Source organism: Mus caroli, unplaced genomic scaffold (assembly GCF_978045245.1).
Source record: "Mus caroli unplaced genomic scaffold, Mus_caroli_1 scaffold_2, whole genome shotgun sequence".
In the NCBI taxonomy this organism is placed as follows: domain Eukaryota; kingdom Metazoa; phylum Chordata; class Mammalia; order Rodentia; family Muridae; genus Mus; species Mus caroli.
This window is the reverse complement of record NW_028227257.1, coordinates 57,466,687-57,493,561: the sequence shown is the minus strand read 5'-3', so window position 1 is coordinate 57,493,561 and position 26,875 is coordinate 57,466,687. Positions and strand designations below refer to the sequence as shown.

At 41.7% G+C, this 26,875-nt stretch overlaps 1 protein-coding gene across 1 annotated transcript; it reads left to right on the top strand.

The window, feature by feature from the left end:
* The first annotated feature begins 11,254 nt into the window (after positions 1–11,254).
* Positions 11,255–20,900, top strand: Bloc1s6 (biogenesis of lysosomal organelles complex 1 subunit 6). The gene is made up of 5 exons (XM_021154821.3): positions 11,255–11,436; positions 15,411–15,552; positions 16,934–17,021; positions 18,876–18,962; positions 19,330–20,900. Exons 1-5 carry the CDS (start codon positions 11,355–11,357, stop codon positions 19,447–19,449), a joined length of 519 nt encoding a protein of 172 aa, XP_021010480.1. The 5' UTR covers positions 11,255–11,354; the 3' UTR covers positions 19,450–20,900.
* Positions 20,901–26,875: the final 5,975 nt, after the last annotated feature.

Sequence of the window (26,875 nt, the reverse complement as noted above, 5' to 3'; positions counted from 1 at the left end):
GGGGCCTCCTGATCAGTAATCTTTCTTCAGGGACCAGAGAGATCTGAAAGTTGGTGACCTGAAGACACTGAAACACACCAAGATACTACTAAACATAATGAATTTTCTCTGGCATTTGGATGTGAGCCTTTTATTTTATATCTATTAGCTATTTGGTCAACAAAGCTGACTCTTTTCCTTTCACCTTGTCTCTTGAGATTTTATTAGTTGGCAGAAGAGTGGACTTCTTGTGATTACAAATTTTGCTGGCCAGCCAGGGGCATCCTTAGACTGGAGAATATGTCCATTAGTTCCCAGAGCTGCCAGGGTTCCTTAGTCTTGTCCCCCGTTCCTTGAAATGAATGCCTTTCACACTGTGATGGAGTGAAGCAATGGCCCAGGAAAATCAATTGGCCCACTTGAGTTGGGTTGGCTACTTGGATGTCTTACTCAAGGATTCTCTTCACTTTCTTGGTCCTCTTTCCCTTTTCCTTGTGGGAAAGGATGAGAGTCAGGGCTTTACCTGTTCCAATTTCTGTTTGTTGCTGGTGTTTGCTCTGTCACTGTTTCTGTGTTGCTGCATGATGGGAAACATATCATCTGTTCCTAGCAAGAGCCCTCTGGGTCTAATTTTGAATAAGTGGGCAAGAACAGCTACAGTACCATGACACAAATGAAGGCTTTAAACTGCATCAGTGCCTAGCCTCAGCATGCAGGTCTGAAGAGGAAGGCTTAGTAAAGAACTCTAACCATTACAGCACTCTAGAGTTAGACCTATTCTGCTAAAAGGGGGTGGGGTGGGGAGAAGAGTTCCCTCATGTGAAAGGTTTCATGTTACTCAATCAAAACAACAAAGTGTCAAATAGAATTTTGTTATGGTTCAAAGGATGGGAAAATGGACACTATCATCTAGTACAGTGGAGAATGAAGAAGATGAAGTTGGGCTTAATCCCTTACCTTAACCTCCCGGTCATACTTCCACACATTACAGAGGCACAGAACAAAGATTAGATAGCATTGCTATGTGGAACGGGGTCTGAAGTGTGCTCCGAGGTCATCAGAACACTGGATAGAGTTTCTCTTCCCTGGACCCAACAAGGAGCAAGATTCAAAGAAGCTGCACTGGCAATAGGCAATTTCCAGTATGCCAGTCCCCAACAGGAGCAAATGCTCACGGATAAATAGCAGAATATAAATGTGAGTATATAACCCACTTTCTACTACTGATATATTTAACTGGAGTAACATCATTCTATATTGACAGGATCCTGCACAAATGACTAAGCTTTTTATATATTACTCCTCCAAGGCCAATGCTTATACCTGCAGAAATGTCACCCTATGAGAGGACAGAAGAACAGAGTAACAGATAAAGCTAGAGAGGCCTTTCATAAACTTCATCTGAAGCCCCTGTCAGGACTTTGGCAGCAAAAAGGCAGTTCCTAGCACCAAGGCCACATGAAAATCCTACAACACTGGAGGTAGAGCTGACCAGAAATCGCTTCCAGTACATTTTAGCAGGACTAAGCAAAAGGGTTTCCCAAGACCAGAGAACATCCATTACACACAGGGAGGTTCACAGAGATCTGACGATGACCACTGGAACTTCCAGAGAGGCTACACCAGTAAAGACATCCAAGACCTTGAAAGTTTATAGTCCTTTGTCTAGCTTTCACAGGCCAATGTGAAATGTACCCTAGGCATTTTAAAAGATCGCCTTCCCAGACTTTGAGTCTTTGGGTATGAATCTCTTTCTGCTTGTTTTGTTTTTAAGGTTTATGCTTCTGTTTTGGTTCTAACTTTTGAAAGCCTCATTGAAGCCTTTGTTCAAACTGCAGGTATTGCGTAAACCTCTACACATAAAACTTATTTCTCACAGGTCTACCATACCTGTAAGGTATTCCATGCCATGGAAATTGTCCCAGAGATGGAATACTTCTGAAGAATTAGAAGGAAAAGAGAAAAGTAACTTCTTAAATGGATAGGGTCTTCGGCATTGTACCAACCATTCATTCTGCTGTTGGCCTGACACCTGATGAGGACTTCTAGAACACTAGCCACTTCTGACCACCGCTCAAAGTCAAGCAAGCACTAGAATTTAAGACCAGAGAGGAAGGCAATTACAAACAATATCCACCACCCCTTTGAACTAATCCCAAGAGCTACTTTAAAATGTACCCAAACAATAAGATTTATTTCAATGAAACCATTTACATCAGTGTTGTTTATGATGGTGATATGAAGCCTATTGTCGAAAGAATTAAATTTACTTTTCAGTTGGGCTCAACAGCATGTCAATACATTGTAAAAGACACTTGTTAAATATGTAGATTATTACCATGATAATGATTGGATGACACTATAGTCACTAATACAACACCAGAAATAGGATGAGCACTTGCTTTAAGACATTGTTCAGGCTCGTATTATCTGATGGTACACAAATGAGACTCTAAAACAACCTGGCCAGAGGAGAACTTTTATCCTTAGAAGATACCAATGTCAAGGCACAGCCTATTACTAAATTTCACTTAGATAAATTTACATAACACCTACCCAAAGACCTAGAGAGTAACCACACACACACAAAGAAGGATATTTTAAATTTTAGAATCAATTTGTCTGGCTTACACCTACTTTGGGATATGTAAATCAGAAGGCTCCAATCTACTGGGGGATAACATAACCACCTCTATGATTTATGGCCCAGTGGTTTGGATGGATTCCTGATTTCACAGGTCCATGATTGGATAGAGAAAAACTGGGTACCCTAAGGTACTCTGTAAATACATGAATAACTTTGTAATCCTGGCTTTTCACACATTAGTTAGAACACTTTGCCTCCTCTTATAATTGGGAACAAAACACCCATGGAAGGAGTTTCAGAGACAAAGTTTGGAGCTGAGATGAAAGGATGGACCATCTAGAGACTGCCATATCCAGGGATCCATCCCATAATCAGCTTCCAAACGCTGACACCATTGCATACACTAGCAAGATTTTGCTGAAAGGACCCTGATATAGCTGTCTCGTGTGAGACTATGCCAGGGCCTAGCAAACACAGAAGTGGATGCTCACAGTCAGCTATTGGATGGATCACAGGGCCCCCAATGGAGGAGCTAGAGAAAGTATCCAAGGAGCTAAAAGGGATCTGCAACCCTATAGGTGGAACAACAATATGAACTAACCAGTACCCCCCGGAGCTCATGTCTCTAGCTGCATATGTATCAGAAGGTGGCCTAGTCGGCCATCAGTGGAAAGAGAGGCCCATTGGCCATGCAAACTTTATATGCCCCAGTACAGGGGAACGCCAGGGCCAAGAAGTGGGAGTGGGTGGGGGACTTTTGGGATAGCATTGGAAATGTAAATCAAATAAAAACCTAATAAAAAAAGAAAAGAAATGTACAATAGGATACCTTTGAGAGCAAGAAAGACCCAAAGATATAATTTCCTACTAGATGGATTTGATCTGTATAAAACTGATATTGTCATTTAGCATCAACATTTGTCCTGCAGATTGGTCTGGAGACATATACGGCATATGGAAGCTCTAATTCCACCCCTAAGTCCCGCAACGGGAGTGTTCAGGGATTTCTTTAATCAATGCAGAAGAAGCTTCATGAGGGGAGCTGCTCTCCCAAACTGAATGGCATTAGTTATTTTAACCGTATTTCAAGGAGCAGCGTGTGTTACTGTGATGACTCTTCTTGGTTGTCAGCTTGACCAAATCGGGAGTTAACTAAAACCCCAACATGGACAGTTAATTTGAGCTGGAAGAGGCACACCTTTAATCCTTCTAATCGATATCGTTTGTGATGGGAAACCTCAATTCTAATCTGGGCTTTGCCTTCTGCTGGAAACCTATATAAGGACATAGAAGAAGGACGGTTTTGCGCTTTGTCTGTTTACTTTCACCTTACTAGCAAGCCCATTCCTTCACTGGTATTAGAGCCTACTTCTTCAAGATTCTAGTGTATATTAAAGGCCAGCTGAGACATCCAGCCTCATGGGCTGAGCAACTACTAGCTTCTTGGACTTGCCATTCACAGTCAGCCACTGCTGAGTTAACTGAACTGCAGCCTGTATGCCATTCCAATAAATCCCAGATATATTTATAAATTATAAATTTATAAATTATAAATCTATATTTAGATATAGATTCATTCTATAAGCTCTGTTACTCTAGAGAACACGGACTACTACAGCAATTATACTGAAGTTTATTGTTGTATATAGGAACTTAGGAAAAAGTGTCTCTTTAACCCTGTAGGAAATGCATATCCAAGTCAAGGACATGGCTGATAGCTCCAGTTTTAGTCTAAGCGAAAGATTTAAATCATGGTCTGGGGAAAGCTCTCACTGAGTGTGTCCTGAATCATTTGCATGGGCCAGATGTGTCCTGTGAGATGTACTATTGCAGTGGATGATGTCTTGCCTAAGGAAAGAATTAAACAAAGAGGCCAATGTCAGGAGACATTGGAAAAAAAATAGAACTTTGTCCTTTAAACATTTTTGATTGGCAGGCCTTTTTGTTCTACACACTGAGATGTCCCTGTGCAGCAGGAGGAGACTCTCTGCCTTCACTCCATATGTGATGGAACACATCGGCAGTGGGGATGGAAGAGAACGAAGGGGTTAACTCACCCTAGCACCAGTCTGTCTTTCACTCTTTGTTTTTCATTGCTGCCCTATGACTCACTCTCAAAATAATGAATCACTGCCATCATCCCTGACTGAAAAGAATAAAAGCAAACAGGATAGAACATCCATCATGTGACCTCTTAATCAGCAGTCTTTCAGGAATGTATTACAAAACTGAGGGACCATTGCAGTGCTCACCTGGCTGTGGCTGACATTGGACTCCACAGAGACCCCTACATAAGCCTTTGTACCTAAGGCCTATGGCAGGCTGGAATGGGGTGAAAGCCCTCCATTTTCCACTTGCCAATTTGTCACGAGTAAAGCCTGTTTTTCTCCCATCACCAACTTCATCCAATAACAGAGCAAGATGTTCCACAGTTAGGGTCCCACCTTTTGATTTGAGGGATATTTGCAAATTTTTCCTACCTGGCAACTAAACACTAAGACTCAGTAGGAAATAAGGGCTGTTTTTAACTTAGTTCTTTTAGCAGTTTTAAATGAGTAGGATTGAAATAGCATAGCTAATTTAAATAAGTGTATTTAAAAGGAAAGCTAAGCATTGAAATAATTCACAATGCCCATAGTGATTAAAATAATATTTCTGCATAATACAGAAGGAGAATGAATCAGTAAAAGTAGCTGGATGCTTGGGTCTCTACACACAAGATTAGCAGATGAGTTTGTAAAGCCCCTCAGCAGAGAAACCAGCACCTTATGAACAGTTATTTGAACGAATGAACATCTTTTCTCATGAACAGCCTTAAAACAGATAGTTCAAATGACTGTCACTCAGTATTTTGATTATTGACTTACTGTCAGATTATAATTTTTCTTCTTATATTGACATTTTAATAGTAGGTTTAAAAAGAAAGATAAGCAAGTGAGCAAGGAACAAATTGAAATAGCTTACAAAATGATGCAAACTCATCTAAAATGTGGACCAACATGGGGTGTCAACAAGGCCATAGCACCCTCTTTCACTCCAGATCCATTAACTCATGGTTTGCTCATTTAGTTCTTCCCCTTCCTCATCTATATCTCCTTCTCTTCTCCCGCCTTCTTGTCTCCCCATGCTCCCTCTTCTCCCTCCCCTCCTCCTTCCCCCCTTTTCTTCTCTCTTCCCTCCCCCCCTTCTCCTCCATCTTCAGAGAGTCTTTAGTAAAGCTGAATGGAGCTCCTGAGCTTCTACGCTTACATAAAATGTGAGAGTTTCAACATCTGCCATTTCAAGCGCAGCTTCAAGTACAGCGTGCTCTTATATGGAGACTGAGCTGCGTGCCTGGGGCCTTGTTGCAGCTCGTGTATGCTCTTTGGTTGGTGGCTCAGTCTCTAAGAGCTCCCAGGGCTCCAGGTTAGTTGGCTCTGTTGGTCTTCCTGTGGAGTTCCTATCCCCTTTGAGGTCCTCAAGCCTCCCCCCAACACTTCCATAAGAGTCCCCAAGTGTATAAGCAAGATTATTTAAACCAGACTTGAAGCAGGTCTTTTGACATTAAGTCCTTTGTTGTTTCCACTGCTGCATATTTCAAAATGTTTTCCCTAAATATAATGCCCAAACTTAACAGGTGTTTTGTGGGAGATTTCAGAACCTTCTGTTTTCAGGAAGGTACAATTATAGGAGCTCTTGAAACTTTCCTTCAAACGTTCTGTAAAGGGAATGGGAAAGGGAATGAGTAAAAAGTAGTTGAAAACACATGTCTCATAAAGGACTATCATAGAATATAGAAAGCATTCTTAAAAAATAAAAACACCAAAAAGGCCTGGAGAGATGGCTCAGCAGTTAAGAGCACTGACTGCTGCTCTTCCAGAGGTCCTGAGTTCAATTACCAGCAACCACACGGTGGCTCACACTATCTACAATGGGATCTGATGCCCTCTTCTGTATCCGAAGACAGCGACATTGTACTCAAATATATACAATAAACAAATATTTAAAAACACACATAAATAATAAGAATAAAACCTAATTAAAATAGGAAAATATAAATTGATACTTCATCAAAATGCACAGATTGATAGCAAATAAGCATATGAAACAATATTCCACATCAGATAGTTGCAAAGTAAAACAATGTACCATATTTACACATCCACTGTAATGGACACAGAGATCTTGGGGCTGGAGAGATTGCTCAATGGTTACCAGCACTGGCTGCTGTTACAGAGGACCCGTATTTTATTCCCAGCACCCACCTGGCAGCTCACAACCTTCTACCTCCAGTTCTAGGGGATCTGATTCCCTCTTCTTGTCTCTGTGCCACTGTATGCACAGGGTGCTCAGGCACAAATACAAGCAAAACACCTCTATACATATGCTAAAAGGTAAGTACATCTGTAAAAGCAACAAGGATCTTTACCACTGCTAAGGATGCAATTGCAACATCATCTTAGAAGAGACCTTGTCATTTTTTAGTAAAAGCACATCTTATCCAAGATCCAGAAATCTCACTCCTTCAAATTTATGCACTGAATTAGAAAACACATGTCCACACGAAAACCTGCACGTGTGTTAATACATATTCTTTCATCATTATCAGAACTTGGAAGCAACAAGATCTTTGTTCTTCAGTGGGCAAATATATGTATACATATATACATACATACACATACTCATATACATACATATATACCTATATATAATATATACACACATACATATAAACATACACATATACACAAATCCACATATACACATATACATATATGTATAATATATATGTAGTGTGCATATCATACATATTTATATTATACACATATGTATATATAATGTATGTTATACATAAATATGCATATTCATTGCATATTAATTAAACCAGCAGTAAAAGATGAGATATCATGAAAAGACTTGATGGAAACTTAAATACAAACGCATATGGAAACAATCAGTCTAAATAGGTTATATAAATAAAGCTACCAGTGTTTGCTAGATGCATTCATTAGCTCTTCATTGATGTGAGATATAACTGAGAAAAGCCATGTAAAGGAGGGTGGTTTACTTGGGCTCACATTTTCAAAGGCGTTGGTCTGCCGTGGTCCTTGGTGGGTTTAGAAATTTTGATCTGTCACAGCAGGGGAGGTCATGGTGAGCAAAGCGGTTCACACAAGTTGCAGTGAGAGCCAGAAAACAGATACCAGAGTATCCTGCTGCCGGACTTCTTCCTGGGCTCCTAGTAGCTTATCTTGGCTCCTGGCTCATGGGAGGGTACTGCCTGCATTCAGGGAACATCGTCTATCACTTTCTTGTGAAGTTGGTCTGAAAATACTCTCGCATGCGCACCCAGAGGTGTGCTTAAGTAATCTAGGAGCTTCGGAATCCAATCAAGTTGACATTTAGAATCAACTACTACTCTTGACGAACACCTGGGGCAGCCGGGATGATAAGAATCCCAACAGCATTCAAGGCAGGGCATGAATTATTATTGTAGTATGATGGTGCAGTGCTCATTAAACTAGTAATTGTCATGTGCTGTCTGAGCTCACCAAGAAACTGTCTCTGGAAGCAAAGATTATGCTTTGACAGCCAACCTCCCCACATTCCAGAACCAAGCATGTGTCTCTTGAAGGCCCCTTGTCTGGGTATAGGCTGACCTCTCTAACTCAGAGACAGGAAGGGCAAATAGCCCAAGAGTAAAAACACCATGTCCTGAGAACATTGAGAAGATAATCCATTTCCAACAGAGGTTACTATTGGTTAACCCATGATATAAAGTACTTGCAAGTATGAAAGAGAAACCAGATATTCAGCCATGTGACCCTGCTCCACAGAAAGAAAGCAATGGGATGGGAACTTCAGCTGACTGCCTCTACTTCCCTTGTTTGTTTCTGCTGGAGCTCCCACTTTGATGATGTTACCTCTATCTGTGGCTATTTTTTCTTCTACTTTGGGAGCTCAGCTTTACCTAAGGGGACACTTTCCTAGGCCTGGGACTCTCAGTGGGGAACTTCAGCTGGATACCATAATGGGGCATCCACAGTCAACTTCTGCTGAGAATGTTGAGCTGCTAATCTGACGATGTTTGTGCCATTTGTGTATCTATCATCATCATCCACACACCCCACCCACCCTTCTGCTGTTTATTCTTTTACTTTGGCTTCCTGTATATTTAATGAACATTCACTCAAAACTCAAACTTTGGCTATTGTAGATCTTTGTCTGGAAAATACAATGTTATACATTTTTCAATGTATAATATGTATAACCTCAAGAACAAACTCTAACACAAACTATAACATTTGGTGCATAGCAATGTTTCTAGTGGATAGGAACTAGAACTCTATTTTTAGCATAACTAACTAAGGTGCCTAGTTCAATCTTTAAAGGTATTACATTAAAGTATTTGGAGTATATAACTTTGATACGTAAAAGAAAATGGGAAAACTAAAGACCCTTCAAAAGACATAACGTGACACAATAAACTGTTGTGTTCTTTGCAATCAAGTTTTAGCAGTTGCTTTGAGCTCTGTGTCACATACAGAGGGTCCTTAACAAACAAGTGGCATATTGAATTGCAAGCTGTAAGAGAAAAAGAAGGAAAAGATCAGAGAGAAAAGCAAGATGAATGTGGTACAAACTCCTTGTTTATTTAGGTGATTTTGTTACAGTAAGTTAAAATGTTAAATGTTAAAAATGTTAAAATGTTAAAAATAATAAAATTCCTAACAAGAATTCTCCTTATAGCAAAACAAATCATAAAGACAAGGTAGGACATAATAGTTTATTTCATCCATTAAATTTAAATAACCAGTATTTAAAACTTAATGAAATGTACTTAGTACTAGCTAAGAGATAGAAGGAGCCAATGACAACTCATAGGATATGGCTCTATTCCAAACAGCACCACTACACCATTAGTACATGAAACTTATAACCAAGCAAGGGTGCCAGGTGTTTTATCATGTTTACCATATTGTATAACTCAGACTTTGGAATATACAGATGTTTGGAATTAGGGCTAGGGCATCAATAGTTCACCAATTAGCAAATTTATCGAGGATTATTTTGGTACTCTGTGCAATTCTTTTGGTACTCTGATTATTTTGGTACTCTGTGCAATTCTTTTGGTACTCTGATTATTTTGGTACTCTGTGCAATTCTTTTGGTACTCTGATTATTTTGGTACTCTGTGCAATTCTTTTGGTACTCTGTTTAATTCTTTTGAATTAAAAATGACAAATAGAGTTTCTATTTGTCATTTTTAATTCAAAAGAATAAAACATAAAATAATGAATGCAAGGAGGAGCTCAGTGCTAAATGGCAGGAGGATGTTTGTCGTTGTGAAATGTCATCACTGTGACTTCTGAATGAAAGGGGGGAGTGAGATAATGAATGGTGTCCACAGTAAAGGTGTGTTTGAGTGTGCTGGCTCGTGTCTGCAATCACTTTCCTGGCAGGCAGAGACAGGAGGACCAAGAATTCAAGGCCATCCCTAATTACATATTGAGTTTAAGGCCAGATTAGGCTACAGGACACCTCACCTTGTGAAATGAAACAATAAAAAAGATTTTATTGTAGAGCACTTAAAAGATGAATAGGCCTTTGAAAAAGATACTCTAGTTTGAAACAGGAACAAGCACAATGGACAGCTTACAATGCCCAGATTGCACAAGATGTTTGAAGAGTAATAAATTGTTTTCCTATTTGTATGACAACACTAATTATTACACATTCTATAGTTCAGCAACCTCACAAGGTTGAGTTCCATTACAAAAGCTTTAGGGGAGGAATTGGTTACCAATTTTTCTGGAGGTCACCCACCATCCAGAATGATGACTCCCTTCCTCTGTCTTCAAACCCATCAGTGTTTGTCTAATCATCCTTTGTAATCAAATTTTTTTGAGACAGCCCCACCCCATCAGTTTTACAGACTGTTTGGAGTACCCTTCCTATTTTAAGGTTATGTTAACTAGTAGCATTTATTCGTTGCCATGCCCCCGAATATATTTAGAAGTCTCAAGGATTAGTCTGTGGACATTCTACCGTGGAGAGTTGAGAAGTTACCCTTGAAAAGTGGCTAAAGTGAAACTGAACATAAGATGGTGACAACAGGGAGCCAGTGCATTCCAGAGGCATGGCATTATTTGTTTATTTGTATTAGTTTTTTTTTTTTGAGATAGCTTTGGCTACAATATGGAAAACTGAACAGGTAACCCGAGGAGCAACTAGAGATGCTACTAGAGGTCAGAGTTTACAAAAGGGTAGAGGATCCTAACATTTGCTGTGGAGCTGAGTCTGTCCAAGTCTACATACTTTCCTTTAGAACTCATGACGTCGTCTTACAGGAGCCCAGCAGGTGCTTTTGGTAATTTGACTTAATTTGTTCAAATGATGCTCCAAGAGAGCCTTTACGTCATTTCCAAGCACTGGAAGAGATCCTCAGCAACGCTCAAGCTCAGAATTCGTATTAACTCACTTAGCGGCCCGAGTTATGAATTGGCACAACACTGGGGACACTCACACGGTTATGGCAACATCCGGTCCTCTAACCTCTCTTCCGGGTTCCGCCGGCCACCCTCCGTGAAACCGAACCCGCACGCGCACGACTGCGCCTAAGGCGCTGACGCGGGGGCGGGCGTTCCTGATTGGCAGTAATGTACTGCGGCGGAAAGCGAGGTTTTCCGCTTTCGTCACTTCCGTGTGCCTCGGCGGCTTTCGTCCGGATGGACTCTGGAACGCGTTAGGTTCCTTTACCTGTGACTTCTCCACAACACTCGCCTCACGCAGCGCCCAGTGCGGGGACATGAGTGTTCCTGAGCCACCGCCTCCGGACGGGGTCCTTACGGGGCCTTCCGACAGCCTGGAGGCCGGCGAGCCCACGCCGGGTACGGCTGTTTTGCGGGGCGACTGCCCACAGGGGCCGGGTTCGAGTGGGTGGGACTCCAGCGCAGGCGACCCTCCTGCCTAAGAGCTTCCTGGCCAGGCAACCCTGGTCCCTCGAGGAAACGCACTGTTGGGTGCGGTTTGTGTTAAAGGTTTGCGTTTGTGTTGCTTTTCAACTGTTTGTCACAGGGTTAGTGGTTGGCGACGAGTCTGCCAGAGAGAAGGTAGATTTTTAGGAAACTGTACAATAGTGTCTATTCATGAAATACTCTGACCTCCTTGGTGATATTACTTCATCCGAGACTCCAGCAGCCGTCCGCACATTTCCAGAAGAAATTTAAGCATTGATGCCCGAATGTGTCCGTTTAAAGAAACGGTTAATTTGCAATATAGGCAGATGGGCACTGTTTATACCATCTTTTTTGTGAGATTGAAAACACCACTCAAATCATTTTCTGTGAGCATTGGTTCATATGAGGGACGCTAGATGGAGCTTCTAAAAATAATCTCTGCGTTTCAGAAATAGGAAGCTACAAATAACCCAGCATTTCCTGGCAGTGCATTTCTTCAATGACATATCCCTTTCATGACTTGTTCAGTCACATTAGTAAATACCCTGTAGTACCTACTTGAAACTTGGGCCTCTCTCTCTCTCTCTTCCCCTCCCTTCTCCCCCTCTTTCTCTCTTTCTGCACATAATGTATGGGTGGTATGCATATAAATGAAAGCAGATGTCAGAGAGTAGGGCAGAGATAGGGATAGGTGCTAGCTGCAGGCTCAACTCAGGACTTTTTTCATGCTAAGCAAGTGTTCTACTACAGAGCTAGATCCCTAGCCTCAGATATCTGATCTTGTGAATGGTGTGAGCTTACTCTCCCGTGAAACTGAAATTGCACTCTTGGATTCAGTTCCCTCTGTTTCATGTAGAGGATTCCACAGGGCATTAGCATCTATCTCCCCTCATCAGTGTAAAGCTACCACCTCTTATACCACCTCTTATACCACCAGTCTCTTATTCTCACAGCATGGTGTGTCCATTGTTGTAACTTTACCGCCCCAAGACAAGCTCCAATCATGAGTCCTTAGAATCCTAAAATGGCTTCTTGCCACTTGCTGAATTTTCCATAGAATTGGCACTCAGGGACCCTCACAGCCTGACTCATGGTGTATATTAATAGCTCACTGTTGCTTTTCTGTGCATGGCCTTGCTGTTCATCCTTGCAGTTTCTCATTCTGTTTCTTTAACAATGTTACACCCCCTCGGCTCCTATCAGATTTCTATCCATATGAAAGTGGTGGCTGCAGTCTTAAGTTGGGGCCATTTTTTAGGAGGGTTTTTGCAGTTTCAAAGATGGTCACATGTTCTGTTTCACACTGTTTTCTAAGAATGTCTCCCATAGAAATAGGAGCGTGCAAAGATTAGGAAGACCACAGCAGTGTTGATGAACTATGTAGATCCATATACATTGCTGAAGAAAGATACCTTGGATAGACTTTGTCTTAAAACAGACAGACAAATGAATGGAAGACCTTCAGAACAGCGTGATGAAAAGTGAAAAGATGATGTGCATGGCTGGGTAAAGCTGATGTGCATGGCTGGGTAAAGGCAGTTTCTGGCCAATTACGTGAGAAAACTGCAGCCATTGGAGTTAGGCTTTTTAAGGTGTGCCTTTTCCCATGGGTTCACATTTTTATAGTGATTAGCAAAGAGAACAGAAGATGGGGTGGGAGGATGAGGTGGGCATTTAGCATCTTCAACAGCCCGTCTTCCTTAGAAATCACCTCAGACGTCAGATTCCACAACAGGTTTTGTAATGGCTTTGGATACTGCCCTGTACTGTGCACTCAGGGAGGAGAATTTACCTATTTATTGTTTGTGACTGAGAAATTAGCAGACAGTAGGTGTTCAGTGCACGTATATTGTATGTATATGGTAAAGACCTGGTTTTTCTTTTAGAACTGTGTTTCTCAATCGCCTAATGCTGCGGCCCTTTAATATTTTTTGACTACTTCATAAATGTAATTTTGCTACTCTTATGGATCATAATGTAAATATCTGTTTTTTGATGGACTTAGGTGACCCGTTAAAGGGGTTGCCACCACATGGCCGAAACCTCTGTTCTGGAGTCTCCCACAGTGAAGCACCTGGAACTTAGTAACTAACACCTACCCAATAATTGCTAATAATTAGAATGGGGAAGGGAGGGAGGCCTGTGAGTTAGTGTGTGTGTGTGGGGGGGGGGTAGGCAAATTTGTTGTTTTTACATTTTAAGTTGTTATAGCTTTAGTCTGGTATTTCTTTCTGTTCATCTATTATATATTGTCCATGTTTGAAGTTGGTGTTTGTTGTACTATTATTGTATACAAAACTTAAGCAGTGGAATTATTTGTCAAATGTAAGCTTTTCGTTCCGCATCCAAAGGCACATTAGTAGTTCCCAGGTCTTCCTGGATCCTATTTCATTTTTCGCTTGTGGAGAGTTTCAGTTTCTATTTAGCCCTTTCCCATTTGAATTCTGTCTTGCAACTTTGAGAATTCCAATTTGTTTGTGTTTACAGGGTTAAAGTTAAAATTGTTACAGAGGTAAGAGCATCCAGTGTGTCTAACCACTGAGCTTTCTCTCCAGTCCAGTCTTAATTTGATGTTTCCTGATTCTTACTAGACTATAATTGACAACAGGTGTTTCGAAGTTAACATTAACTATGGAATGCTTTCTGGGTACAGTTTTAGTGAATACTTTACCTTTAGCTCATTCAGAACTAGTGATTGTAAAAACCTGTAACCATTCACTGACCCCACTTAGAAACCGTTGTGTATTATTTTTCTGGGAACAGTAATCGGTGGGTGTTTATCTTAGATGTTGGGGTGCCTGGAAAAGGATGCAGTGTCATTCCTGGCAGCAGGTCGAGACTGGCCATGGCACAATCAGCACACTATTCCCTATAGCAGATTAGGGTATGGAATGTTTGCTCCCACTTTGAATTGTGTCAGCACATCACTGAACTTGTGTTAATGGGCCTAGGCCTGCGGCCCCACCTCCCAGCTGACCTTCCTAGCTTTAGTCCTGGTTCACAGAAAGTACTGTATCTTAATTAATAAATGACAAAACAACCCCCTTTACATGTAAATATATTAAGCAAAAAGCCTTTTTTTTTATTAGTTTAAAACAGTGTGTTTTAGGCGTTGCATCTTTGTTTAAATAATTTCTTTAACAATTTTTATTTTCTTGGTTTTGAGCCTAGCTTTTAATGGTTAAGCCATCTCTCCAGTCCTCCCTGTAAGGTTTTATTTTATTTGTGTGTGTGTGTGTGTGTGGGGGGGGGGGTGATAAAGAGAACACATCACTGTATTCCTGTGAAACTCAGAGAACAGTTTTCAGGAGTCTCTTCTGTCCAGTGGGTTCAGGGATGGATGGCAGAAGGCCAGGCTTACATATGAAGGACGTTTACCCACTGAGTTGCTTCACCAGCCTCTGTCTATGTTATTTATGCCTATTTTTAAAAGCACTGATGTATTAAGAATTCCTTAATTCAGTAGCTGTAAACTCATCCTTCAGCCTGACTCATTTAATAAAATGCATGAACATGTAAAATTTGAATACACTAATGTACATTTTCCTAGACTTTGTTATATACTTACAGCTTGAAAATACCTTTTCCCCAGATGTGGTAATACATGCCTCAGGAGACTGAGGCAGGGGCATTGAGAGTTCTAGGCCAGTATGGGCTATACTGGGAAACCTCACCTCAAAATAAGAAATACTTAAAACAACACAGAAACACTTTTTGTTCTTTTTCTTTTTCTTTTTTTCCCCATGTTTTAGCGAAAGCTTAGAAGGTACACATTTAAAGAAGCGACTGTATAGTTAGGAGAGAGTTTGGGCTCTTAGCTTGCGTGGACTTCTTCCCTCCTCCCTCAGCCTTCTTACCTTGCAGCAGCACAGCGCTTCCTAACTTCGTGTTTCTCTTGAGCACAGGCTTAAGCGACATGTCTCCAGATGAAGGACTGATAGAGGACTTCCCTGTGGAGGATAGAGCTGTAGAGCACTTGGTGGGAGGCTTGCTGTCCCACTACTTACCAGATCTGCAGAGGTCCAAGCGAGCGCTCCAGGAACTCACGTAAGCCAACAGAAAGCCAGCAGCTTGTCACTTCCTTCTGTGTAGTCAGATGTCACCTGGTAATCTCATGGAATATGAAAGTGTTGTCTCCTGGAACATTGAGTCATTGAACATGTCTGGGTCCTGTAAATGGGAATCATGGAGTCACCTGTAGCCTAAATGTCAAAAGTGCAGTAATACTCCTGGAGCGTCTAGTTTCTCTGTAGTCGACTGTGAGAGCGAGTGGTCCTTGTATGAGTTTGGATCCCTTGTGTGTTTGGTGAACTGGTCTGTTCCCTCAAGCGTTCTGAGTAGTTGGAGGTTTATGTCCTTATAATACAGTCATATCAGCAGTGATGACTGACTCTAGATGAACAATTCTTGTCATTTGTTCCCTTTTTTCTTGTTTGATCTGGCTGGGGGGTTTTCAGTTTACTGATTCTGAAGCTGTTGTTTTCATGTTTACTCCCTATGTCCCTTCTCCATCCCGCCTCTGCCTCTGTTTTCCAATTGTGACCCCCTGGGTTTTGCTGTCTTGTATTTGGCAAGTTGCTGGGTATTTTGTTCTCCGAGATGTACTTCCTCTTCTGTGATCCCCAGTCTGACACGAAGGGACAGACGAGTGAGGGACCTGTTGGTCTGCAGACCCAGGCCTGATGATGGACGTGTGATTGGCCTTCGTTCTTATTGCTAATTCATTTTTCATCACAGCTCTCTATTTTGCAACAAATCACGTCATATTTTCCTTTAAAATGTTCATTTAGGGGATTCTCCCGTGTCACTTGGCCCTGTGATCATATTGCTCTGGGAGGAACGGGGAGGAAGTTAGCTTCTCTCCTTCCATAGGATTTGAATCTAAAGGTTAAAGTCAGCTCTGACCTTCTGCCTGCATAAATAACATTTAGGTCAAGAGAAGCACCCTGAGTGCCTGAGACCGCACAGTGTGAGGGAAAGGCCACACGTGCTTCCAGTCCTGTGCCGACTTACTGAGCTGCTCATTGGTCCTTGAGGAAGCACTGTCCCTCAGTAGTGCATCTTCCCTAAGTCTACATCAGGACATTCTTGGCTTCTAGTTTACTTTTGGGGATGCATAGAAAATTGAGTTTCATGAGCAAAATACTATAAAAGAACTTTTGGTGTGAAAATGCAGAATGTTGCTAAAACAGTAAAATACCCTGCAATAATCTGATTATTTTAGTTATTAAAGTCTGAAATTATGTCAAGAGTAAAGTATATACTTAGTTGTCAGAATATATTTTTGAAATATGATATTGGAAAGATTATTCTGTATTGCCAGCTGGATTTCCAGCTTTGCCCTGTAGCCAGAATGAATGTGATTCTGTAAAGAGAACCAATACTGAGAAAATGTAAAATTCGGTTTGGCTGTGTGCTTTTGTTTCAGACAGAACCAAGTTGTGTTACTAGATACACTGGAACAAGAGATTTCAAAATTTAAAGAGTGCCACTCCATGTTGGACATCAATGCCTTGGTAAGTATGATTTTGCTTATCTAACTAATGAGCTCTGATTTTGGAAAAGCTTTGTTTTTGTTTGTTTGTTTGTTTGTTTTTGTTTTGTTTTTCGAGACAGGGTTTCTCTGTATAGCCCTGGCTGGCCTGGAACTCACTTTGTAGACCAGGCTGGCCTCTAACTCAGAAATCCACCTGCCTCTGCCTCCCGAGTGCTGGGATTAAAGGCGTGTGCCACCACCACCCCATTAGAAAAGCTTTGTATTTTTGCATTTTGATGATCTTATCCTCTAACTTTTATGTGTAGAGTTTGTCTGTTTAACAAATCCCGATTGCTTTGTTAGAATTCCCGGTGGTTGCTGTCTTTCATATGCTGAACATGTATTAGGAAAATCAGTTTGTTTGTATTGTGGAGAAGGTCTCCTGAAATGATAAGAGGAAAATGGAAAGTGAGGGATATTGAGGCACTGTTTCTACCACCAAGGAAAGTGCAGGCCCTTTTGAAGGACCAATTATGCGGTCTCTTAGTTAGTATTTAATTATCAGTGTTCCTGGTGCTGTGATGAGATGGGCACCCTGAGGATGAGTAGTTAGTTAGAAGTTGAATTACTAGAAGCTGGTAAAAGAAGAACAGATAGTCTTTAAGAAAACAGACTTAGCATAAGCAAGGCCATGTTGCTCCTTTCCCTCCCTGGACATTAGCAACTGCTTGCCTGCATGACTTGTACACCTCAGAAGTAGATCTCTTACGAGAGAGACAGAGGTAGGTTCTGATTGTCTTCCTTCCTGCTGTAGAGTGCAGCCTTCTCAGCAGAGGAGTGAGCATGGCCACACGGACTCCCTTGTCCTTTCCCCTGACTTCACCATGTGAAGTCACAACTGAAAGTTCAATAAATGAGCAGAATTCTGTTGCATCAGCCTGGAAGGGCAGAACTGAGTTGTTCACATATTTCTTCCCTTTGCCCAAGAGTGGCTTTAATTTTCATGTAGGAATGGAAACAGAAAGGCCCTGAATGATGCACATAAAGTGTCTGTGAACTGACTTGACTTGCAGCTCTGTGAGAGGTAGCTGCTCTCTGCAGGCCGGCCTCTCAGTCAGGTTCCCTTTCCATTCTGTCTCCCACCTGTCTAGGCCTCTATCACCCTTCAGCTTCTCCCAACAGGAGACTTCCCTTTTGGCTTCTGGCTGAGACGCAGAATGTGTACTCTGGGGAAGCAGTGCCTGTCCTTTAGTGGCACTCTTGTCATTCTGACCTCAAGATACGTGGCTGAGTTTGTGCTCTCAGAGTCTGGGCACTGGCTGGGTTTCCCTGACAGGAAGACAGCACTCACCCACTGTCCTATGTACTGGCATGTTCTCTCAAAAAGGCAGTAGTGACTTTTATAATTTTTAGATTATGTGACATATTTTTGAAGTAAAATGTTGTTTATAACCTATTTAATATAAATGTCTGTTTTATGTTTAATAAACCTTTTTTGAGAGAAAGAGAGTCAGTGACAGTCTCTCTCTCTCTCTCTCTCTCTCTCTCTTTCTCTTTCTGTGTGTGTGTGTGTGTGTGTGTGTGTATGTGTGTATGTGTGTATGTGTGTATGTGTGTCTAGCCCTGGCTGGCCTGGAACTTGATATACAGCTGGCTTTAGACTCACACAAATCTACCTGTCTCTGCCTCCTGAGTGGTGGAATTATTTTTTGTCTACTGAATTGAATCAGATGTTTTCAAAATTCTGCTAATGGTTGAATGAGATCTGCATTGTAGAATTTAAAATATGGCCATAATTGAGGCTCTGAACTTGCAGCTCAGAAGGATGACCTCTAGTTAGGTGCTGACTTACTCGCATTCTCGCCATTTCATCCTGTCTGCTGTGATTGTTAAGTTCACGGAGGCGAAGCACTATCACGCCAAGCTGGTGAATATAAGGAAGGAGATGCTGCTGCTCCACGAGAAAACGTCCAAGTTGAAAGTGAGTGGGTCCTCCTCATCCTCTCCAGCCACAAGCTTGTCTGTCTTCAGGGTTTGTGTAGACTTCTTATACTTCATATACTGTAAGATGAACTCATGCCACACTGTTCCCCTCTGAAAATAAAGTCCCCTGGCTCCTTCCCCAGTCACTGGGCTAGTGGGCTTCTCTCTGCATGTGACTTGCAGGTCACACTAAATGTGACCTTGGAGTAAGATTTGTGTTTTTCTTTTGTTTTAAATTAAGGGAACCTTAAATTACTCCAAATAAATTTAAAAATTCAATGTGTAATTTATGAATTTGTGTTGGATAACTCAAGTCAAACATTTTTTAAGTTATGCCATAAATGTACCCCTGCCCCTCTCCACAGAAAAGAGCACTGAAGCTGCAGCAGAAGAGGCAGAGAGAAGAGCTGGAGAGGGAGCAGCAACGCGAGAAGGAATTTGAAAGAGAAAAGCAGCTGACAGCCAAGCCAGCCAAGAGGACATGAGGAGCCTGCCTTCGGGTTCCTGGCCCATCATGCTTCCTGGATCCCTAGTGCTGTACACAGAGAGCGAGGCGTGGACGGTGCCTTATGCCGTGGCATGTCCTGAAGTGTTTCCATGGTTGCTGTGTTTCCAAGACTCACTCAAGAAGCTTTGTTGATATGTTTTCAACTCTTGCTTAACTTTACAATTATTATTTGATCTTAAATCGTTTGGAAAATGAAAAACCCTTTGGTTGTTCCAGAGTCTGGGTACTGGTTCAAAATGAGCAGAAAGTCTACGCTTCTTGAGAATTGATTTTAGTTTCAGTTTTTCCTTTCCTGAAGGCAGGCCTTTCCTCTATGACCACACTGATTTTTGGCAATTGCTTTTTATTGTTTAAAGAGAAATACCAATTGTCTGATCACGAATCTCCCAGAAAGAGAGCTGCCAAGCTTTTATGAAGAACACAGGCAGTGTGTGCACAGTGGAAACACCAGGACCTTAGATGTAGGCTGGGAGTTGATGGCAGACAGATTTTTCTAGCCATTCTCCTCAGTTTTTCACTGTTGCTGCTGATGTAGATTTTGAGTTCAGGGCAGGATTCTATCCATTCCTAAAGCTGTGCAGCAATGATGGACCTGCCAGATACTCAAAGGTGTGTTTCTCTCTCTCTCTCTCTGCATGCTACATTATCACAATGTAACAATGTTTCTGTACTCCCTCCCTCCCCACTCCCCCTTTCTTTCTAGAGACAGGCTCTCTATAAAGCCCTGGCTGTCCTCAACAACCTGTGGAGACCAGGTTGGCCTCAAACTTAACAATCCACCTGTCTCTTATTCCCAAGTGCTGGGATTAAAGCTGTGCATCGCCATGCCTTGTTCTGGTTTTTAAGTAGAACAAAATCTGCTGCTGCTCACATCATATGTAAATAGTGTACAGAAGAGAGGGCATGATGCCTTTACTGTTTTCTAGGACTTTTTTCCCTGTTGTTGTAGGTAGGTGCTTACTCTGTAGGGCAAGATGAAGTATCATTGTTGGAAATCCAAAGTGCAGTAGTATACTTTCTCGTCTTAGTGTTTAATAGGAAGCTTGTTTCTAGTCCCTATTGTGTGTGAGCAGCACAAGCTACAAAGGTGTCTGATTAGAATGCACATCTTTTATAACCCATATTACCCTTGTAGTAAGTTGGGATTACTACCTCTGATCACATACTGGGCGATAGAGAGATCGATAAAGAGGACCAGTGCTCAGAGCCTGTAGCTTAAAGGCATAACTTTCTTTGAAGGAGCCCTCTCCTTCCTAATGAATGAATTGTGATCCCACAGATATTGATCTTGACTTCTGTTCAAGAATATAATGAGTCTATTTGAAAGGCTGTTACCCTTAGTCACTTGCTGTCACTCCCAGAGCACAAGTCACTAGGACCTGCAGGACAATGTCATGTACTTGTTACAATAAAATGCCTGATATCTGACGAAGGCTGGAGATTGTTTTCATGCTGACTTTAGACCAATGGTGTTGATTGTTTCAAGTGCTGTTCCTGCACACTTCTGGATAACTTCCTCAGTCTTAAAGTGAATCTATTCTTTGATTTGCTTAAAGTTTCTGCCAGAGATTCTGGTATACCTTAAAGGATGAGACACTTCTGGGTCTGGCTGCCACTGGCAGGGTTTCCCACACTAAACTGCATGTCCTTTTCACCTGGGAACTTAAGAAAGTGCAGACATTATCAGTTCTGTTGTGGGGCCATAGAAGATTTGGAGTGCTCCAGATTCTGACGTAAGGAACTGGTGGGATAGACTGTCCAGTGGCTTACACTCATAAGCAATGCGATCATTTCAAAGTTACCCAGGAATTTGTGGAATTAATCTTAAGAAAGAAATTATTCACTACTGCTTTTGATAGAATCAGATTTAAAATTGAACCTTAGCTGGCAGGAAATTAAGAGTCCTAGTTAATTCATTGGATTTTTTTTTTTTTTTTTTTTTTTTTTTTGGTTTTTCGAAACAGGGTTTCTCTGTGTAGCCCTGGCTGTCCTGGAACTCACTCTGTAGACCAGGCTGGCCTTGAACTCAGAAATCCGCCTGCCTCTGCCTCCCGAGTGCTGGGATCAAAGGCATGTGCCACCACGCCCGGCTAATTGGACTTTTTGAGCTGTATTAAAATAATCATGTTTAATGAATGGATGGCAATGTGGCAGTATGTTTTGAGAATTATATTAAGTTTTAAAGACTTTTTAACAGATCAGAAAGATGGGCTGGAGAGCTTGTTCAGCAGTTAAGAGCACTTACTGCCTTTGCAGAGGACCAGGATTCTATTCCTACCTCCCACTTGGCAGCTCACAGCTATCTGTACCTCCAGTTCCAGGGGATCCAGTCCCCTCATCTGGCTTCTGTAGCATCAGCCACATAGATGGTGCACCTACTCACACGTAGATGAAGCACTCACCCACACAATAGAGAAATAAATCTACAAAAAGAAGTATACATCATTACCCACCACTCTAAGGTCAGAGGTTAAGCAGAAACACCATAGGTGATGAAGCCCTAAAGTTTTATCTGTATTTCAGTAATGTGGAAGCACAATGACCAAACACTTGCTGTATTTTTCAACAAATAGAAATTGGCCAAAAGAAAATTGTTTTTGAAATAATATCAGATATGTATGGTGCTGACACGTAGGGTGCTCATTTTCAGCTGATTTGTCATGAGTGTCAGGCAAATGTGCAGACATTGATTGGAGATGTGTCCACAGTGAATTGTGGTGTGGATTCAGTTCACCAGTATCAATTGTATGCTGAAACACCTTTGTTTGCTTTTGATCCTATAAATGAAAACTACTTTTATGAACTTAATAAAAACGTCAGAATCACCCAGTATTGTTTATCAGACACCATTCTGAGCATAGCAGTGCATATTCTCTCTGTACATTACTTCAGACAGTTGTTTTACTACCTCTCCTGTTTTGTTGCTCTTAATGCCCTCTTTGTAGAAGAGTTCCCAACTGCCCGTGAGAGGACCCAGGTTTGGTTCCCAGCACCCGCAGGTAGCTCACAATCACCTATAACTCCAGTTCCTGAGGATCTGATACCTCTTCTGAGGTCTGTGGCCTCTTGCATGCCTGTGGTTCACATACATGAACTCAAGGACATGGGCATACACATAAAAACAAATAATAGTTTTTTAAAAAAAAACTACCAGTCCACTCATGAAATCCCATCCAGACAGATGATGGAAGTGCCATCCAAGGCTGGTTGGAGTATCCAACTCCATGAAGTTAGCTTTTCTTTGAGAGTAAATATAACTATGAGCTGGGCATGAGCACAGCCATGGGTAATGGCTGGAGAGTTGAATGTTTGAGGATAGCCTGGGCTACATACAACCCGAGACCCGTCAAGAAACCTGAAAGCCATCACTTTAGTGGTTTGGTAGGAAGTACTTTAAACCGTAACTGCCTGTGTAAATGCTGCCTTTAAATAGGAGAGTCCCAGCAGTAGAGTATTGTAGGTTGCATTCAAGGGTGATTGTCTTTGGAGAAGGCAGAACTTGGAACTTTCTCTCTATATATCTGTCAGTGTTGGCTCTATAGCTCTCATCAAATTCATTATATACTTAATACACATCATATATTTTACCATAGCATATATACTTTATTCCAAAGCCATGAGTTTTAAAATTGAGCCTCCAAACATAATTGTCCATATATTAAAAGTTGTTCAGCTTCTACATTTTCTTTGAAGAGAGTTCATGTGTCTTCTGTTATTCAGATCAGGTGGATGGGTGGGTAGCATTTCTGTTAGTTTATTCTTGCTCTTCCTGCGTGTGTGTGGCCAGATTCCATCTGGTAGGCAAGGCAGAAACTCTAAGTCAAAATTCATTCAGTTAAAACAAACAACAACAACAACTGGCTGGCAAGATGGCTCAGTGGATAAGAGCACTGACTGCTCTTCCGAAGGTCTTGAGTTCAAATCCCAGCAATCACCTGTAATGAGATCTGACACCCTCTTCTGGTGTGTCTGAAGTCAGCTACAGTGTACTTATGTGTAATAATAAATAAATCTTTGGGCTTGAGTGAGCAGGGTTGACCTGAGTGAGCAGGGCCGACTGGAGCAAGCAGAGGTCCTAAAAATTCAATTTCCAGCAACCACACGATGGCTCACACCATCTGTACAGCTACAGTGTACTCATAAATAAATAAATCTTTTTAAAAAAACAAACCTCAAAACCTCATGTCACCAAACAGCAGTTTGGAAAAACAAAACATTTTAATGCAACAACCCAATGACAAACTAACTTGGTATGTACTGAAGAAAGTTGGTAGGGAAATATTACAAGCCATCATTTTCTATAATTGAGCTATTACGTTTCTGTAGGAAGGAAAAGCTTTAGTGTGCACAGTAAAATCTCTGCAGCTTACAACATATAGTGATCTCGAGTCTCAGCCGAAGCATCTCAGGCAGCGTTACCTCTGTGCTGTGACAGTTTGTGTAGCGCAGACTATCTGTTGGGTGTTGAGTACCAAGGCTGCTATGAAGGATCACAGTGTTGGTAAACTCTGCAGAAACACTTTGGGTTCCTTATCTGCTGGATTTTTTTTTCTTTTCTTTTTTTTTTTTTTTTTTTTTAAAGATTTATTTATTTATTATATGTAAGTACACTGTAGCTGTCTTCAGACATTCCAGAAGAGGGCGCCAGATCTCGTTGCGGATGGTTGTGAGCCACCATGTGGTTGCTGGGATTTGAACTCTGGACCTTCGGAAGAGCAGTCGGGTGCTCTTACCCACTGAGCCATCTCACCAGCCCATCTGCTGGATTTTTAATTAATTTTCGATTATTGCACATTCAAAGATATTTTACTGTTGCCAAATGTTTCATGGTCCCTACATTTAGTTATATGACTTCATCATACAGGTTCACAACTCACAGTTTAAGAAGATGAGGTTTCCACCGCTGCTTTTTGAGTTGTTGGCCAATTGGGCCACATAGACTCCCACACCCAAGCATTCCAGGCTATTGTCTATATTCTTGACTCCCCTCCATAACTTCATGGTAAGACCTTATTGTGAAGACATCACACACTTGATCACAGAACATGGAGAAATCATGCTAGCACTCACCAGGAACTTTGATCCCTTTGGCTACCATCCATGGTTTTGAATGGTGCCATGCAGGATGCTGGAGGAGCATCACTCTGCTGTGAAACCTCGAGCCTCAATGGTGACTTGCCTGACAGATCTGCCCACTGGTGTCATAGTAGCATGACCAACCACTCTGTGACTGGATCTCAGGTCCCCTTATGTGGGGTGACCAATGTCTAGCACTGTTAAAGATGCTCGTGGTTAGACAGGTAGGTCATAGGCCTTGGGAGAATCTGAAATTATTATCCTGCTAAATCAACATAGTATTGAATGACTCCTAATCATTTACATGGATGAGAGCATCTCTCGAGCTTCATCAGAGGAGTTTCTAGCAGTAGATGACAATTAACAGATAGATGCGCCACCGCCCCCCCCCCATGCCACCAAAAACATCAATGTGCGGAGAACAAGAGACTGTGGCATAGTTAGGCATCAATGGGGGCACATATATCACATACCCCCTCCCCAAGTGCTCTGGGACCTTTGTGGAAGAAAGGACAAAAAAGGTTGTAAGAACTGGAGGAGTTAATAGCATCAAAAAGTGCTTTCCAGGCACAACAAGGCGTTGTCCTCACAGTAATCATGATAGCATGCACAAGAATTGCACATGCTCCAGCCTGGAAGAAAAATCTCTGCACAGAGGGCAGAAGGTAGGTATGCTAATCCCACCACTAGCTGAAGAGCCATTGGTATTTGATAGCTGCTGAAAGAGTCCTAGTTCAAAGATGGGTAGAAGACCCTCTTCTTCCGGACCTTTCTCAAGAGAAATCCCCTTGGTGGCTAAGCCCTTCACCTCACTCTGCATTCTGGAGGGCGATCTGCTTCTTGAAAAAGGTATGCTCTGCTATCGAGGGAATCCACTGGGTGACATCTGAATAGGGCTGGGAAATTTCTTGTGATTGCTGAGACTCTGTGATACATTTTGCATGGATTCAGCACCAACACTGATGTGGGCTGTGCAGTTCTTGCCACCCAGGGGGCATGGCAAAGATGGGCTCCTCTGCTAAGGGAAGCAAACACCAACCTTCCCGAAGGGTCAGGAGAACTGGCTGAGTGGCAGGGTGGAACCCATGCCAGCAGGTCACAAATGGATGTGTGTGTCTGTGTATGTGTGCATGCTGAAGTCATACATGTTAGCCAGATTCACCACTAAACTACACCTCTGGTCACTCAGACTGGTTCTCTAATACAGAAGGGAGTAAAGCATGGAAAGGACATCTAGGCTCTGGCCAGTGCTATGGACAAACAGGTCTATGAAGATCTGTAGCTCTGGACGGAGATGAGGAACCAAGGTCAGCCACACTGGGTCCCCTGTATTCCAGACCAGCAAGCCAGGAGCATGAGTGATAAGTCTCTATTATGTTGTGTTCCCAAGGAAATATCTATAGGCCTACTCTGGTTATAGTTAATATATCTTTAAAAGTGTACTTACACATTTTAGTCTCATTTAAAAACATCTTCAGAGCACAGTCTAGACTAATATTTGACCAAATAACTGGGTACCATGACCTAATCAGGCTACCATGTAAAACTCACCATCACAGTTGGATTTTGGTGTATATTTGAGTATATATAATTGACTCTAACATCTGTCTGTCTGTCTGTCTGCCTGTCTGCCTGCCTGCCTGCCTGCCTGTCTGTCTATCCATCCATGTCTATAATAAAATGGATTCCATACATATAAAGAAAAGAGTATTACAATATAGTTCTTCAAACTTGGAGATAGGTAGGAGGCTTCTAATCCCTGGATAACCAATGATACTCTTTTCATGCCTAATTACATATATAATTAAGCCAACTAGGTTCCAAGATCTTGGGTATCAAATAAATTCAAAGACAACAAATGGATTAAAATGTAAAAAAATACCTGTCATATGTACTGTTTAGCATTATATCTTTTCATCAACAGAGGTCTTCTCAGATCTCTCAAGGATCAGCTTGAAGATGATCTGGGCAATTACATACTAAGCCCAGGTGAAACATTTTTAACAACTGACTAGACCACACATGGAGCAATGCTGCCATCTTCTGGTAGTTTGCAGTATTCCACGTCCCTAGAACAGACTGTAATAACTTCACTTGCTTTGATGACATTAGGTTAAGCCTTTTTGAAAGTTTTTTATATTACTATTAATTGTTTTATTTATTTACATCTCACTCTGCAAACCTCCCATCCCATACCCTTCCTCCTTGCCTCTAAGAGGGTGCTCCCCACCCACCCATTTGATTGTAGAAGAATGCAAATTAGTCCATTTTTACCTTCTTGTACAAAGCTCAAGTACAAGTGGATCAAGGACCTCCACATAAAACCA